At 47.6% G+C, this 14,949-nt stretch overlaps 1 protein-coding gene across 12 annotated transcripts; it reads right to left on the reverse strand.

Annotated features, from left to right (window-relative positions):
- Nucleotides 1–251: 251 nt before the first annotated feature.
- TPX2 (TPX2 microtubule nucleation factor) lies at nucleotides 252–14,937 on the reverse strand. 12 transcript variants are annotated; one of them, XM_065032130.1, is made up of 18 exons: nucleotides 14,750–14,924; nucleotides 13,716–13,915; nucleotides 8,744–8,916; nucleotides 8,351–8,473; nucleotides 8,027–8,147; nucleotides 7,352–7,483; nucleotides 6,557–6,679; nucleotides 5,992–6,125; nucleotides 5,544–5,701; nucleotides 4,968–5,139; nucleotides 4,699–4,837; nucleotides 3,968–4,184; nucleotides 3,662–3,760; nucleotides 2,868–3,044; nucleotides 2,578–2,724; nucleotides 1,874–1,985; nucleotides 1,037–1,203; nucleotides 252–647 (listed from the first exon to the last, which is right to left on the reverse strand). In XM_065032130.1, the coding sequence occupies exons 3-18, from the start codon at nucleotides 8,844–8,846 to the stop codon at nucleotides 537–539; spliced, it is 2,235 nt and encodes a 744-aa protein (XP_064888202.1). In that variant the 5' UTR covers nucleotides 8,847–8,916; nucleotides 13,716–13,915; nucleotides 14,750–14,924; the 3' UTR covers nucleotides 252–536. The 12 variants fall into 12 exon arrangements, with proteins under 12 accessions (XP_064888202.1, XP_064888194.1, XP_064888204.1 ...); XM_065032122.1 differs by having other exon boundaries at nucleotides 1,037–1,224; XM_065032132.1 differs by having other exon boundaries at nucleotides 8,744–8,969; nucleotides 14,750–14,922.
- Between the last annotated feature and the right edge of the window lie 12 nt (nucleotides 14,938–14,949).

Here is a 14,949-nt window from a genome sequence, read left to right on the forward strand (position 1 = left end):
AGCACTTGCCTAAACATCAACAGGAAAAGTCAGACTTGCAATATGCTGGCTTGCAGAACCCACGTTACTTAACACAGTTCAAGCTTAACACAGGTTAAAGGCCTAAGAAACAGACACCTGAAACTGATACTTAGCTGTACAAAGACAAAGCAGCTCTTCCAGATGTGCACATCCCTGTATATTCACCAAGTGCCCTTCAGCAAAATCTCCTCTGCAGGAAAAGGATTCAGCCCACTAGCAAGAGGCAGCGATCAGATTAGAATTTTTATTTAGTTCTGGTACACAATATTCATATATAATATAAAAACCTAGTTTAGTCTTTTGAGAACTAGATGTCCAGAGCTGAAGTGAAACTGTATGGCACAGCCTAGTCGCTGTGCCTCAGCCACCTGCCTCAGGTGGAGTTAAACTACTCAATAAACAATAATGGAATCAAGTGTAGGAGTTGAGACAGCAAGCACATAGAAACTGTTCCCTCTCTGCTTATCAAGAGAGTGGAGGAATGGGATCTCCCTCCTCCTACCACATGAGGCATATCAGCACCTAAACCTATCTGAGAAGTTGGGAGACTTGGGCCTAGTCAGTGGTTTGTCACTGTGTTTCACCTCTACACTGCGGTATTTGCGTATTGGGTTTGCCTTGTGAACCTGTAAAAAAAAAAAAAAAGACAAGATGAAGCAAACAGTTGCAGTTATGAGGAAGCTGAAACTTGCACTTGGAGGGATGAGGGTGGGCTCTGTCCATGAGACACACACTACCCAGGACACTGGTGGGAACATGCAAGGGATGCTTCAGGGTTGTGGATTTTACAAAGATCATCCTGCTCCAACAACTGTGTGTGCATGGCTCTGAAAACCAACCATCTCAGAGCTGCCTTTGGCTTCCTTTGTTTTTTAGGTTGCTTGTAAAGTTAACAAGGAGTCAATTTGCAACAGGGAAACGAGAAAAAGCAGTTTTAATGAGCTCGACATTGACACAAGCTCAGTTAGTATATTCACGCATCCCTTGGCTTACTGTTCAGAAATACCTCACTTACCAGTTCTTGTCGTAGCTTAGAAATTTCTTCCTTTTCACGCTCCTCTTCTTCCTGTCTGACCTGGCCTTGATACCTCTCCTTCTCAGCTTCTTTATCTGCCAATCGCTTTTCAAATTCTTGCCGCTCTTTAGCTCTTTTTTCTGTTGCCAGCTCAAAATTTTCAGGAACTATGGAACCAGAAAGGCTCTCTAAGTTTAGAAATAGAGGAGATAACATTGGTGCAAAGACAGCCAGGTAAACCAGAGCAGCACTAGTGTCAAATGGAAGACTCCCTCTGGAGCACTTCACCTTGCAGAGGTTGTTAGTAGATACCTCCAGGCTTCAGGAAAAGAGAAAAGCCTGCGCCTGGACATGAGCAGTGTTAGTGCAGACATCACCACATCACAGGCATCCTCACAGGAGGGAGCAAGCACACAATTGTTAGTACAAACAAGTTTTGAGCTGGTTCTATACCCTGCAAAGCTTAGTCCACCCAACATCGTAGATGCCTTCATCTCATTAGATATGGGAGGGAAAGACTGACAGCTGCAGCAGAAACGCCAGCTGTCTCTGCAGGGAGCTCTGTGTCTACTATTTACCCTTCTCCCAAGCTAGCACACATCAATCATCTGCCAATTGCAGCAGAGCTGTGAAATACAGCTGCCCTGTTAGCACAAGACAGGGGGGCAGCCGAGAGGAAACTCCCCGGCTCCCTGGGGACACGAGCTGTTAGGGAATTAGTTGATTAAGCACTATTGGCTGTGCTGATAAAGAAGAGGCAACAGCCAGGCCAAACATTTAATTGCATCAGTTCTGAGTTATCAGCCAAGCCTGTGTAGCAAATACTTGCAACTCCACCTGCTAACAGCTTATTTTCCTTTTTAGGTACAAAAGGCTCCTGGTACACCACTGTGTTGGGACGAGCTTTAAAACACGCTGCCTCTTTCTGCCTTTTCAAATCTTCTTCAAGCTGCAAGAAAAGAGATCCCATCAAGTACCAGGCATAATAACTAACAGACCATCACACCCACCCAGATTTCAGCATTCCCAACGCTGGAAGAACCAGGTTGACTTAGATCAAATCATTTGCAGTGAAAAGTATGTTACAGCCAAACATTGTGTCACATGTTGCCAGTCAGTTACGTTTGCCAAGAACAGCCTGAAGAAAATGTTGGGTGTCCACTGCAGACTTTGCAGAAAAAAAGCAGTATATTATTTATATGTCAATAAATGTCCAAGCAGAGATGGTCAGAGGAATCAAGCTGCATATAGTTGCAGCTTAAAATACACCCCACAGCTATTAATGCAGTTGTGGTAAATCATGTTGATTACCATAAAGGGACACCCCCCCCAAAACAAACAAACAAACAACAACAAAACAGAACAACCAACCACACAACAACGCACCAATGCTTAACCTGTAGCCAAGGGTTAAGGGAAAATGTCACACCAAGGATGTTCATTGCTCAGAGTCAGATCCTGATTCAGCTCAAGTAGGACACTTTCTGAAGTCCAAGCTTCAGGAGCTGTTTTCAGTCTGGTCACACCTCTTTTCACCCTACCTGCTGTTTCCAGCTCTGCAGCTTGGCAGCTCCCCGCTCGTCAACCTGCAGGTTGAATGGTTCTGGCTGAGTTGGGGTTTTCACCTTCTTTTCTGGCAGCTTAACATGGTCAAAGTAAGGCAGAGGTAGCGCTTTGAACTTTGGCACCTGAAAGAAACAACTTAAAATATTTCTTGCCCTTTCCTCAAGGGCATGGAGCTTTGGAAGTTTAAGAGACAACAGCAAAAGCCAAGTCCTACCCCATGCTTTTTACTTCAGGAGTGGAATCCAAGGTAGCTTATAGTTCTTACCTCTTCCTTCTGCAGTTCTTCTATTTTTTTCTCTTTTTGTATTTGCCGCTCTTTGTCACGAGCATCAAAAGAGAAGGGGCAAACTTCCACGTGCCTCTGCTCTGGCATTTTAGGTTTGAAGGGCACTCCGTAGTGTGGCATAGGGTTAGCCTTGATCACAGGGACCACCTCTTTTTCCTAAAGGGATATCAGCATTAGGATGTGACACAGCACCAGGTCTTTGGGTTTACTAGAAAGACTACAGTTCCTGCCAAACAAAGCCATCAATACTAGAGTTCTTTAATACAGGTCACAACAGTACCAAGTCAACACTCCAGACACTGCAAGAATGAGTAATCCAAGAAGTACCAATTTACAGACATCCTGAACCACAGGCAAGTTCTTCCACTTTCCAAACCACTCTCAGTTCTAGTATTCATCCAACTTAGACTGTAATTCTTTAATGTCCTCTTCACAAGAGGGAAAGGACAAAGGACGTGATGCATTCTGAGCCCTGCTCCCCACCCCTGGGGATCTGGAGTGACTGTGGGAAGGTCATGTACAATATCTGTCCTTCCTGATTTAACAGACCAGGGAATTTCCCTTGGAAATTGAAGCTATTCACTTTCTGCATTCAGAGCAGCAACAGCTCAGTAACCCTCATCAGTACCCTCCTGGAGAAACTGAGTTATTTCATTCTGTAAGAATTCAGTTTCTGTAAAATGAATAGCAGTAACTAGATCATTAGACGGGAGTGGCACAGACAGAGCTGGAGGAACTGCCCAACATCGAACCAGCCCATTCCCAGCAGTTACCTTCTCTTCATCTCTGCCAGACACTCGGGTTCTGCTTTTCAAGGTGAAGGCTGGAGACTTGGGGACTGTAACAGGAAGCACTTTCTTCTCTGGAACACCCTGTTCAGAAGAGCCAGGAAGGAGTTACCCAAGTTTAAGCGCCAAGAGAAAGTGCTACAGATAAACATCCTGACAAGCACAGTACATACTCATTGTTCTTACCTAATGACAGCGTTTACTGAAGATTATTAAATACATAATGCAATATAGCAACAGATCTTTCGAAGCTAATTCCTAGTTCCCAGGTATGGGTATTACTAAACTTACCACAACATCCTCCAGGATTTTTGTTGGACACGGCCTGGAATGGAATTCAAAGTGCTCTTCCTCCTGCTGCTTCTTACTCTCACGCTCCTGAATCCTCTTTTCTATTTCCAACTCAAAGCCAATGGGTCGCGTGAGTTCCTTTGCAGGGGGTTTCTTGGGCAGGAGTGGTCCACCCTCAAAGATTTTGTGATCAACTTCTCGTGCTTTGAACTTGTACCTACACAGGAAAGATGGGGGTAGTCACAGACACATTGTACGTGGCGAGATGCAGCTTCTAGCGAACGGCTTCTGTCACAGCATTAAAGAGAAATAAACAGGTATAGAAGCAGTTGTTCCACACACATGTTACATAGTTAGTGACTCCTCCTTCACTTCTGAAACAGCAAGCCATTAAGTGTTATGGATTGCTTTCTTGGGAGTTCAAAACTTTGTCTACAGGAGAGCTTTAAAGTGTAGGCAGACTGGACTGGCTTTGTTTTACTCATCACATGCTGTACTCAGCCCAAGATCAGCTCTCCTAAGAGCATTTTCTTCAAAGTGCAGGGATGTGGAAAGTACCCAATTAAATCAGGGCCATAAGACTATAAAAAAGCTAAAAGAATCTCAGTGTTTTTATGCTACTCATTCTTGTACACAAAAAGAGTGTTCATGAGAAGTGATATTTTGGCATCTGAAAGTTATTTCCAGTGTGGCACAATTCTCTCAGAGGACTAGAGTAAACCTTTACTTACTGTTGAATTTTCTCTAGTTCTTCTGCTTCTAGCTCTGCTGTAGGTTTGCAGGTGACTGGTCTGAAGCGCTGCTTTGTTCGAAGCAATGGTGTTTTTGGGTTTGTCATCTGAACCTTCGCCAACTTTCCTGGGACTGGGCCTATAAATTCAGGTGACAGAGACCAGCAGTTAATGGCAAGGCCTGCAGCAGACACAGACTGTTTGCTCAGGAGTGGGCTCTGCCTTCTGGCTCCACCACCACCTCTGAGGACACAGCCAGGACCACTTACCTTCATCTGATTTCCTGCTCCTCAAATGGTACCGAGAGGGTGTGCGTCTTTGGAATGCTTCTACCTGCTCAGCAAGAGGCACATATTCTGATGTGGTTTCTTCATGTTTTCTTTTGTTTCCCTGGGACAGATTGAAAGGTTTGGGGACAGTGGGTTTCTTTGGCATTTGTCCCTGGAAACAGAAAAGAAAAAAAACAAACCTACAGTCATTATGTCCATTTAACACCAGATGCTTCAATGACATTTCCCTTTCCCACTGATTCACAATCTCTGTCCCTTCCCCTTATCAAAAAGAAAACACTTCACATTCGACATGACTCTAAACCATCTGAACATGCACAAGCATGTCATATCGGGAATCTGCATGAAGGAGAAGATTAAAGCACAAAGCGTAATGACCGGAAGATCTGGCATTAAAGTGCCCCTTGGCAATGCAGACACAGCTACATTTGCACAACACTCCCCTCTCCCGTGTAACCCTCTCTGTGGGCTGCCAGCAGCACTTGTGGTGCAAAAGCAGAAAGCAGTGGTGTCAGGAGCTACTCAGCTGGCTGCTGGCACCATTCTGGCTCTCACCGGAGAGGGAGGATGCTTTCTCAGTACAGCCGCAAAATCCACTTCCTTATACTCATTCCCAGGCTGGCTTTCCATGTGTTGTTTAATTCTGTTCTCCGTGCAGAAGTGGAAGTCAACTGGCTTTGTTACTTGACCACCAGCTCTCTTCACAGGTTGTCCTGAAGAAAAATAATACATAAGGTCTGGAAGCCTTTTGGGGTGGGGAAAAAGGCATTTGATTTCTAATAACTTCAACAGTTTTTAGAGAACTCATCTATAAAATTTCAAAACATGATAAAACAAACACACCTGTTTCTGAGCAGTTTAAGGGCAGATCTACACTTAAAGTCACCTCATCCTAATATTTATTACAAAATCTGGAACGTTTTTAAAGGTACTGGCACAGCTCTATGCAGCCTCTCCAGCTGAGCCCAGAGAGGCTTCCATTCACAGTCCAGCCCAAGCCCACCTGCCCCAGCAATCGCTGCTTTCAGAGACTCCTCGTTCTTCTTCCGCAGTTCCATAACTTCCTGCTGCAATTGCTGCATCTTTTCCAGCTCCTGCTCCTCTGTGCTCTTTGCCTTGCCAGAAGGATTGGTCCTCCTGCAGAAGCATGGGAAAGACTGAGATACGCCATCCTGCTTGGCTGGTTACGAGCACAATGTTAGTGCAAAGGAACATTCTTATCTCCGACTTCGTTGCAGAAGCATCACTCATTATAAAAGTATACTCTTCAGAAAAGATCTGTTTGGATTTTTTTTTCCTCAAGAAAGCTTGCAGCTAGCTGCTGTCCTGCATATGCATTTGCTTCACCCATCAACAAGAACAGCTTTTTCCTCAAATTAAAAGCAAAAGCTTTCCTCTGCATGGGTTCAGCTGGTGAAGTACATTTCATCTCAATATTGTTGCCTTGTTCCAGTGTTTACTAAACATGATACCACCACATGCTGGGTTGGAATTGAACACACTTTAGCCAGGGCCGTCACCTAAATCAACCGTGATTAGCAGAGCCAAGTCACAAGAAAGCCACGTACTTTAACACCATTGGCGTGGAGGGCATGGCCGGCTTGGTTCTCCCTCTTGCTGGGGAGAGGTTGGGGTTCTGCAGGGGCTCGCTCTTCGTGGACACTTCTGTCAGCTTCTCTGTGCCACTAGAACTAAAGCACCAAGTTGTTATGGGAAACCACTCCAATTAACTGTGCTCTAAGTGACAAATCACCTGCAGCTCCCTCCACCATGCGCAATCTCCGACACCTGGTGAACTCCAGACCAGCCTTACCTGGACCCAGGATCAGAGCATGTCATTTTCTCCAGGACTCTACAGCTGGAGAAGGGAAGATGAGTTACCCAGTTTTTGGAACTCAGGCTGTTCTTGAGGAGCTAAGTGTACTGGACCTCATCTAGATACAGCAGCATTTCAAAGATTGCACTTCAATTTCCTGACCCCAAGCTTATCACCATATGATATCTTAGTAATTGAGTTAATTGGAAAGATATCTTAGCTGCAACTCTTTCACAGTGTATGATTGCCTGATGACTTCCTGAGGGAGAAGTTAAGCCCAATTTAAAGCTAGCTGACAGACACTGAGTATGGAGGAAGAAGCTCAAGAAACCCAAGCTTATTTCATTCACATCTCTACCTCCAAATAGAGCATTTCCTTCAGATCTTACAGGCATTTCTTCTTCATTATGAAACCAGTATCAGCAACAGGGTTGCAGTCACCTCCCTTCAACCTTCCTGTAAGAACCCTCTCAGCCACACGGAAAATCCTTCCAAAACCACAGTTGTATCCCTCTTCCCAACCCCAAACAGAAGGACTTTGACATACATTCTCATTTTTTTCATAGGTGGAACCTCTTCCTTATTAACCAAGGCATTAGCATTTCTCTCCACTTTGACTCTAGCCGGCTGTTTACGCTGCTGTGTTTTCCTCTGTGTTGTAGCTTGTCTTCTACCCGCTCTAGAGCAGAACAGAAAGAGGATGGAGGTCAGCTTTCCTGCGGGGCTGGGAGGACACACCATCGGTGTAGTGCTTTTATGTCAGTGCACCACCTAACTCCAACATACCGACTATGCAAATTGTGCTTAACACAACAACCCAAATACAGCATGAATTATTTAACAATCCATAAACTTAATATTCTTTGGTACACAGAAGCCCAAGAGCCCTTTAGCATTCATATCAAAAACGAGTTCTGCCCAACTCCAGCAGATATAAACAAAGAAACTTTATAAGCCACTTCAGTCTCAGATACCCTCACATTCCAGAAGCTCCTAGTGCTACTGAGTCTCATTTGACAAGTATGCGAGACACTGCATTACATTTCCACCTCTAGAATTGTCCCTCCAGCTTAGCAAGCAGACCAGCTGTCCCCATACACCATCTCTGGGCTGGAGAACTTCAGACCCACAGGATAACCCAAGAACTGCAGATCCTGAGAGCCAGGACCTGCTTAGTTACACCATCATCAATCTTCATGCAAACTGAATACAAGTATTTCACCTCTGAGAGGCCTCCGCAGGCGCAGCAGCTCTCCAGCTCGTCAGGGATCCAACAATATTCTGAGGAACTGCACTGGCCTGCACACATTCTGCTTGGCTATTGTCTTCACCACAGCTTTCACCTGAGAACAGTGACCAACATCAGCTCACATATATATATATATATATATATTTATATACACACACAGAGGAATGCTAAAGTGAAACCCCATGAGACCTTGCTAGACGACAACACCTGAAGATGGTCCCACAAAAGCCAGACTGAGGCTTTGCTAGTGAAAAGCACATAAATTTTATTCTCTCCTGCTATTCCATGCCAGCTTACTTGTTTTTATTTCTTGCGATGTGACAAGAGGCAAAACATCGGGCTTTGACAAAGCAGGGCTGGTAAGAGAGGTCTTTGCCAGATTTTCTGCAGGAGGGACGTTCTCCAGATTGGCTCTTTGGTCTGTGAGGAAAGAGAGACTTTCATTATACATTCTACGTTCAGAATTTTTAACAATACCTAGGAATATCATTATGATGTTAACAAAGTCATCTGTCAAGTTACAGACGACAATCAAATTTTAAATAGAAAAGCAAAACAACCTCCATGCATGATGAATGATGTAGTTAACAACATGACTAATCAACCGGGACAGAAGCCAGGCCCAAAACAAGGATCATGCCAAGCCCTCATTCAAAGAGAAAACAAACCAAGGAGCTGGAAGGAACTTACCAAACCAGGAGTCTGCATTGAGGTCATCATCTTCGCTCAGAGTTGCAAAGTTGATGCAATGATTTGGGACATCAAAGGAATAGCGAAACACTGGGCGATACATCTTCACCTTCACGCTGTCCCCACGCGTCCTCCCCTTGCGCTGCCACGGTCCTTGAACAAGTGTTGGTCACCTGTGACACCAAACCCCAGCACATCTGACAACCTCGCTCCCTCTGTGTGGTTTCTAGAGACAGACACCAGAACATTGTCCTTCTCGTCATTCACAGCCTTTGGACAGAATGCCTCATCAGAAATGTTGTTTTTTATTCTACTCCTGACTAGCAAAGCTAAGGAGATTTTACCATTGTTGACATTTGCATGTTCAAAACTATCATAAAGATCAAGTTTTGAAGGTTTTCTTTGTACCTGAAGGTGCTAGAAGGGTATTTTTTTTTAAAAAAAAGGCAGAAAAGCACAGAGCCTTTGCAGAGAGCGACTGATCTGCCCTCCTCTCCCTCCCCATGCACAGCAGAGCCCTCTCCCTTACCAGGGCGCAGATTTATGAAGTGAGCGCCTGCTGACGAGGTTGGCTCCAGAGCACCGCAAAGTGCGGTCTGGCTCCCTCTGAAGGGCTACAAATAAGAACTAACGACACAAACGTGCTTTTCTAAAGAGTAACTTGATTTTCAAAGCAGGAGAGTTCCGTAGGGTATTGTTACTGGGCAAAAAGCAGAAGAAGGGCAGCACAGGGCCCTTGCATTCCATGGCACAACGGCAGGCTGGCCGGGCTATAAACAACCCAGCACCGTGACCCTGGCAAGAACAGTCCCCGCAGTTAATTAGTGCAGCACTGACAGCAGGAGGAGTCCCTGTGTCAACAGGTGATATTAAACTCAACAGAACAGGAATAAAGCCAGCAAAGTCATAAACCCTGAAATTGTAACAAAACCTTTTTGCAAAGGTGTTTTTGTGCTTTCAAGATGCCCCGCACAGCTGCAAGGCAAAGCTCACAAGGACACGTTATAAAACACTCCCCAAGGAAATCACCTGAACTTTGCTTTTATGAGTCCGACCAACTCTAAAGCAGCGTATTCTTAATCCTCAAAGTCTCAGACCTAAACCATCTGTCTGCGCAGACCACACATTGTTCAACCCAGACAGTACGCTCCATAAAGAAGAAAATATTCAAGAGTAAATCAAGACAGCAATCATGAGATACCATTGCTGTTTGCAATCCCTGGCCGTCCCTCCCAGAGACGGCTGCACCACAAAGCCTCCAGGCCCCCAGCCCAGGACTGTGATAGTTAAAGGGAAAAACGTCATTAGAAAAGCCTCAGCTGCCTGACTGAAGATGTCAGAGTAGGACCCAAAGAAGGCAAACAGAAGAATCAGAGCCAAAACCAACTATAACTGAGCTCGAGACACGGCGGGAATCAAATGCTTTCCTACCGCCCTTCATCAAGATAGAGTTTCTGTCAACACTATCCACTTTTTTAAAAATCAAATGCGTCATCTGCATTCTCCCCTCACCCTCCCTGCTCTGCCTGGGGAGTCGCAGCACCAGGCATCACGTTTCACGGCTCCTTGTGCCCACTGCTACCTGCTGCAGTTCCCAACCTTTTACTGTGTAAAGTCCATATCCTGTCATAGTGTCAGCAGCCTCAGCACCGACCCCACCACCAGCCTTTCTCCCTCCCACATGGGAGTGAATAGTCATGAAAAGATAGGGAGTGCATCAACATCACAGTTTCACACACCAAGTTTCTTCAAAGAGCCAGTGGGGAGGTAAAAGTCATCGTGACTGAACTCCTGAGGGTTTGTTTCAGCCAGACAAACTCACAGCATCCACGTTTCAAACCCCTGCGTGTCCTCTGAGGCCTGTGCAGAACTGGATTTACTGGGAAGCCTCAGTTCACTGACCGGCATCTCGCTCCTCCAGCCACTAATTCCACCTGGGGACTGTTATGTGACTTAACACCAACACAGCCATCGCAACAGGCTCAACCAAGGACAGCCCCAGTATCGCTGCCCAGCCCTTCACCCGCTCACAGCCTTGATGGCAGAATTATTATCTCAATCTTTTATTTAGAGACAGGAGGCAAAATTCTTTCCCTCCCCTGTGGCACTCTTCCACCAGGAAACTTCTCCTCGTTAATAGGGACATTACCTAATTAGCAAGCACTGCATGCATTTACCAGACCATGGTTACAGGCACACTGCAATCCTACATAACTACAGCATAGATTTAAAGCGTCACCCTGCTCTCCCCCACATCCATCACCCTCCGTGTCGACACTCGTGCTCAGAGCTCTGCAGCAAGCCAGCCGGGGAACCCTCACCCTGGCCCATGGGATCAGCTTTCAGATCACTGCTCGCACCACCACTGCCGCAAGGAAGGAGTATCCAGTCCTCTTGCTTTCAAAAATAGCCCAAATTCCTTTGACAGAAGTGACTGCCCAACTAAAACCTTAATTCTCTTTCTAGTCCCACTCCCCTCGCTGACCAAAACGTGCCTCACGCAGCCATGTACGGTTTCTGCACAGGGCAGCACAGCCGTATCCACAAAAAGGAACGGACAACGGGTTTCTCCGCACATCAGGTTTCTTTTGATTAACTACACTTTGGCACGTTCCAGAGGAGTGCCTTGGCCTGGTTCAGATTAGTTAGCTTTGAAAAAGGATTAAGCTAAATTAGAACAAGCATTCCTGTTCCAGAATAAGACTAATCCAACAGCAAGTGCAATAGGTATTTTGGAATAACTTCACACCTCACTGTAATCCAAATTAGCTTTAAAATGCTGACACAATTCCACCACTGATGTGCTCAGCATCTTTTTCTCAGTGTAGTTGTTAATTTATTGCCAAAAACATTTAGGACAAGGTTGGAGAAGAGTAACTCTAATGAAACCTACTCAGGACTGACCCAGCTGTAGTAGGTGAAACTCAGCACCAAGCACGGCGTAGGGGAGCACTTCACAATTACCGCCCAATAAAAAGATCCTCTTATTTGTAGAGCAGCAGATCAACACAGACTGATGGTCACCGTGCAACACAATAACAGCACCCACTGCTTCAGACCTCCCAGTCACACGGGCCTTAGAGTTGGAGAGAGGAAGCAGAGTTCCCAGATGAGAAATCAGAGGTCAGGAGGGAGAATGGGGGTGTTTGGGGTTGGGGAGCAGCCAGGGATGGACAGAAGGAGAGTACAGAGAAGATCTGCTCTTTCCTGCCACCTTGCAGTGTGATCAGATAAACCCTGGTCAGCTTGAGACAACACCTTGTCACAATACACCATTGAGCATCACAGCTACAGGTGTTACTTACTCTAAATCCTAACAGGATCAGAAAGTGGAAAATAAACAGTACCAGATACCCAAAAAGGATATTACATCAGAGTCACATCAGCAGAAACATCTGAAGCCAGTTGATCCACATGCCTCAAACCCAAAGATGGACAATCAATACCGAGGAAGCCACGTAGACATGCACTGTGGTAATTCCAGTGCCTTCTGCTGCGTGTTCAAAACCAACTGCCATTTAAAGACAGGACACTGCACTAACCAGGCACCTCATTTAATTCAGCCTGGCAGCTTCTTTATTCTCCTACGACCCAAAGCTTTCGTCCCCCTAAAAGGACAAAGTTCCTGGATGCTTTTCAGGGGTTAATATTTAAATTTGACCATTATAAAGGGCTGGAAATTGCCTCTCCAGAGATCCAGTCCTGTCAGCACAGCCAGGCAGGCAGTTATCCCACCACAAACCCTCTGCCTGAACTCCTGGCTTTGCCCTGAGCAGGGCTAAGTGAACACTTTTAACAGTTTTGGAATCTACAACTTCTCCTTCCTCGTGGGTGTCCCTCGCTCAAAGCTCAAGGGAGCTTTCCTGCAGCACAGAATCAACACTGAACTCATCATCCTGGTACAGAACAGGGGGCAACACCGCTTTTCCATCATGTAATCCTCAAACTGAGAGATAAAACCTTTAACTCTATGCAGAGAGAGATGAACATGCAGAGAGCTCCACAGACCACCCCAACCTGCCCTCACTAGCGCAAAAGGAGCGAGGGCTGGAGTGGCAGCTTTTCTCCAGACCCATCTCCCTTCCAACAGCCCAAAATAAACAGCCCTGGCATCTCATCCTCCCTAAATAAGATCCCACAAGTTTCAGAAGACATGAAGATGTGGCATTCTAAGAATAGCTGTTCAAGGAAAAGTAAATTATTTTTAGCCAGGATAACCTCAACTTCTTGCTAGTTTAAGTTGAAGCTCCTCTAGTTTAAAAAAAAATAAGTGCTGCATAAAAATAGCTAACCAAACACTTTTTCTGTTACTTGAGTCAGGTTTTTCCTGGTTTCCTTCCTTTTCCAAGGAAGCAGGACATGGTTTGAGAAGCAGTAACATCATTTTCCTTAGTTCCAAAATTCAGATGCACATTTCTCCAGGTTTGAGTGGTGGGTATAAGCACACAAGTCAGGACACAACACAGCAGGAGCACACAGGACCCTGGGCAGGTTTCACGGTGACCAGCACAGGCCTCACACCGGGTATTTTGAACACTCGCGGCTCGGCACGCAGCTTTGTGTTACTGAGGAGGCTGCTGCCCCTTCGCAAGGCCTGTTCCGGTACCAGCTCACGGGAGGGAATCCCGGGCTGTGGCTCCTTCAGGTCCCCGGGTGTGACCCCGCCCCCCGCGGCAGAACCGGCCCCGGACACGGGGAAAGTGCCTGCGGCCGTTGCCCAACCGCGCCCGCTGGCCTGTCGGTGCTGCAAGGGACCGGGGCCGCGTTACCGTTAGCAGTGGCTCGGAGCAGGGCCGCGGCCCAGCCCGGGGCACAGAGACACCCGGCCAGATCCCGGGGGACGACCACGGCCTAAGATACCGTTACCGGACGGCACCTGGCAGGGAAAGGAGGAAGGTGAGGCGAAGCCGAGAGCCCCCGCAGGGCGGGAAGGCCGCCCGGTGCCCGGTAACCGCCGCCCGCCCCCACTCACCTCAGCGCCGCAACCGCCCGGCGCGACCCGCCGCCGTTAACTGATTTTAAACAGAGCTCGTCGGTCCGAACCAACCAATCAGCGCCTAGGACACACCCTCGGTGGGTGCCTATTGGGCGGGCTGCCAGGAGAGCAGAGGACCCGGATGAGCAAACCCCGCCCTGCGCAGCCGCAAAGGCTGATGGGAGATGTTTCTGTAACTGTATTAGCAACTGGTAGATGTATAAACAGAGAATACATAAAAACATTAGAGACTGGTGAGGCTGCACCTTGCATGCTGTGTTCAGTTTGGGGCCCCTCATCATCAGAAGGACATTGAGGTACTAGGGAGTGCAGAGGAAGCAACAAAGCTGCTGAGAGGCTAGAGCACAAGCCTAATGAGGAGTGGCTGAGGGAGCCCGGGCTGTTCAGCCTGGAGGAGGCTGAGGGGAAACATTCTCACTCTCCGAAACTGCCTGAAAGGAGGCTGGAGCGTGGAGGGTGTTGGTCCCAAGTAGCAAGTGATGGGACAAGAGGAAATGGCCTCAAGTTGTGCCAGGGGAGGTTTAGAACTTAACACACACACACACCCCATGCCCGGAGGGGTTTAAAAGGCGTTTAGACGAGGTTCTCAGGGACATGGTTCAGTACCAGAGTTGGGTTAACGGTTGGACTGGATGGTGCTGAGGGTCTCTTCCAACGGCAACACTGCCACCAGTCTATAACAGCCGCGCCCGCTAGCCTCCCCACAACCACAACTCCCACAAGGCGCTGCGCGGGGCGAGCCCGGCCAATCACAGTGGGCAGCGCTGTGCGTGCTGTAGGCAGCCGGCCTATCAGCGGGCGGTGGGCGGGTCCCCAGCGGTTTTCAAGGAGCACGTAGCGCGGTTTTGTTCCTCCCGCTCCGGCACAGGCCGCCGGCCCGCTCGCTCACCGCCTTGTCCCGTGCCGGCTGCTCCCTTGACTGCCTGACCCAGGGAAGGCCGATTCCACCACCCACCCCTTCCAGCGAGCACCGCCAGGGAGGAAAGTGCCCTTTCGGCGACGGTACATACCCCAAGTTCCGCACAAAGCTCCCCGTAGCACCGAGTAAGGCAGCCGGCAGGCTCGGCGAACCGGGCACTGCTCTGCCGACAGGCGGCGCTAGAGCCCCATCCTCCGCCCGGCACGCCTGCGCAACAGCACAAACCGCTCCGCGCACGCGCCCGCTTAACGGACGCTCCCGCCCCGCCCTCTCTGCGCATGCGCACCGCCC

This window comes from Columba livia, chromosome 16 (genome assembly GCF_036013475.1).
Source record: "Columba livia isolate bColLiv1 breed racing homer chromosome 16, bColLiv1.pat.W.v2, whole genome shotgun sequence".
Taxonomy (NCBI): Eukaryota; Metazoa; Chordata; class Aves; order Columbiformes; family Columbidae; genus Columba; species Columba livia.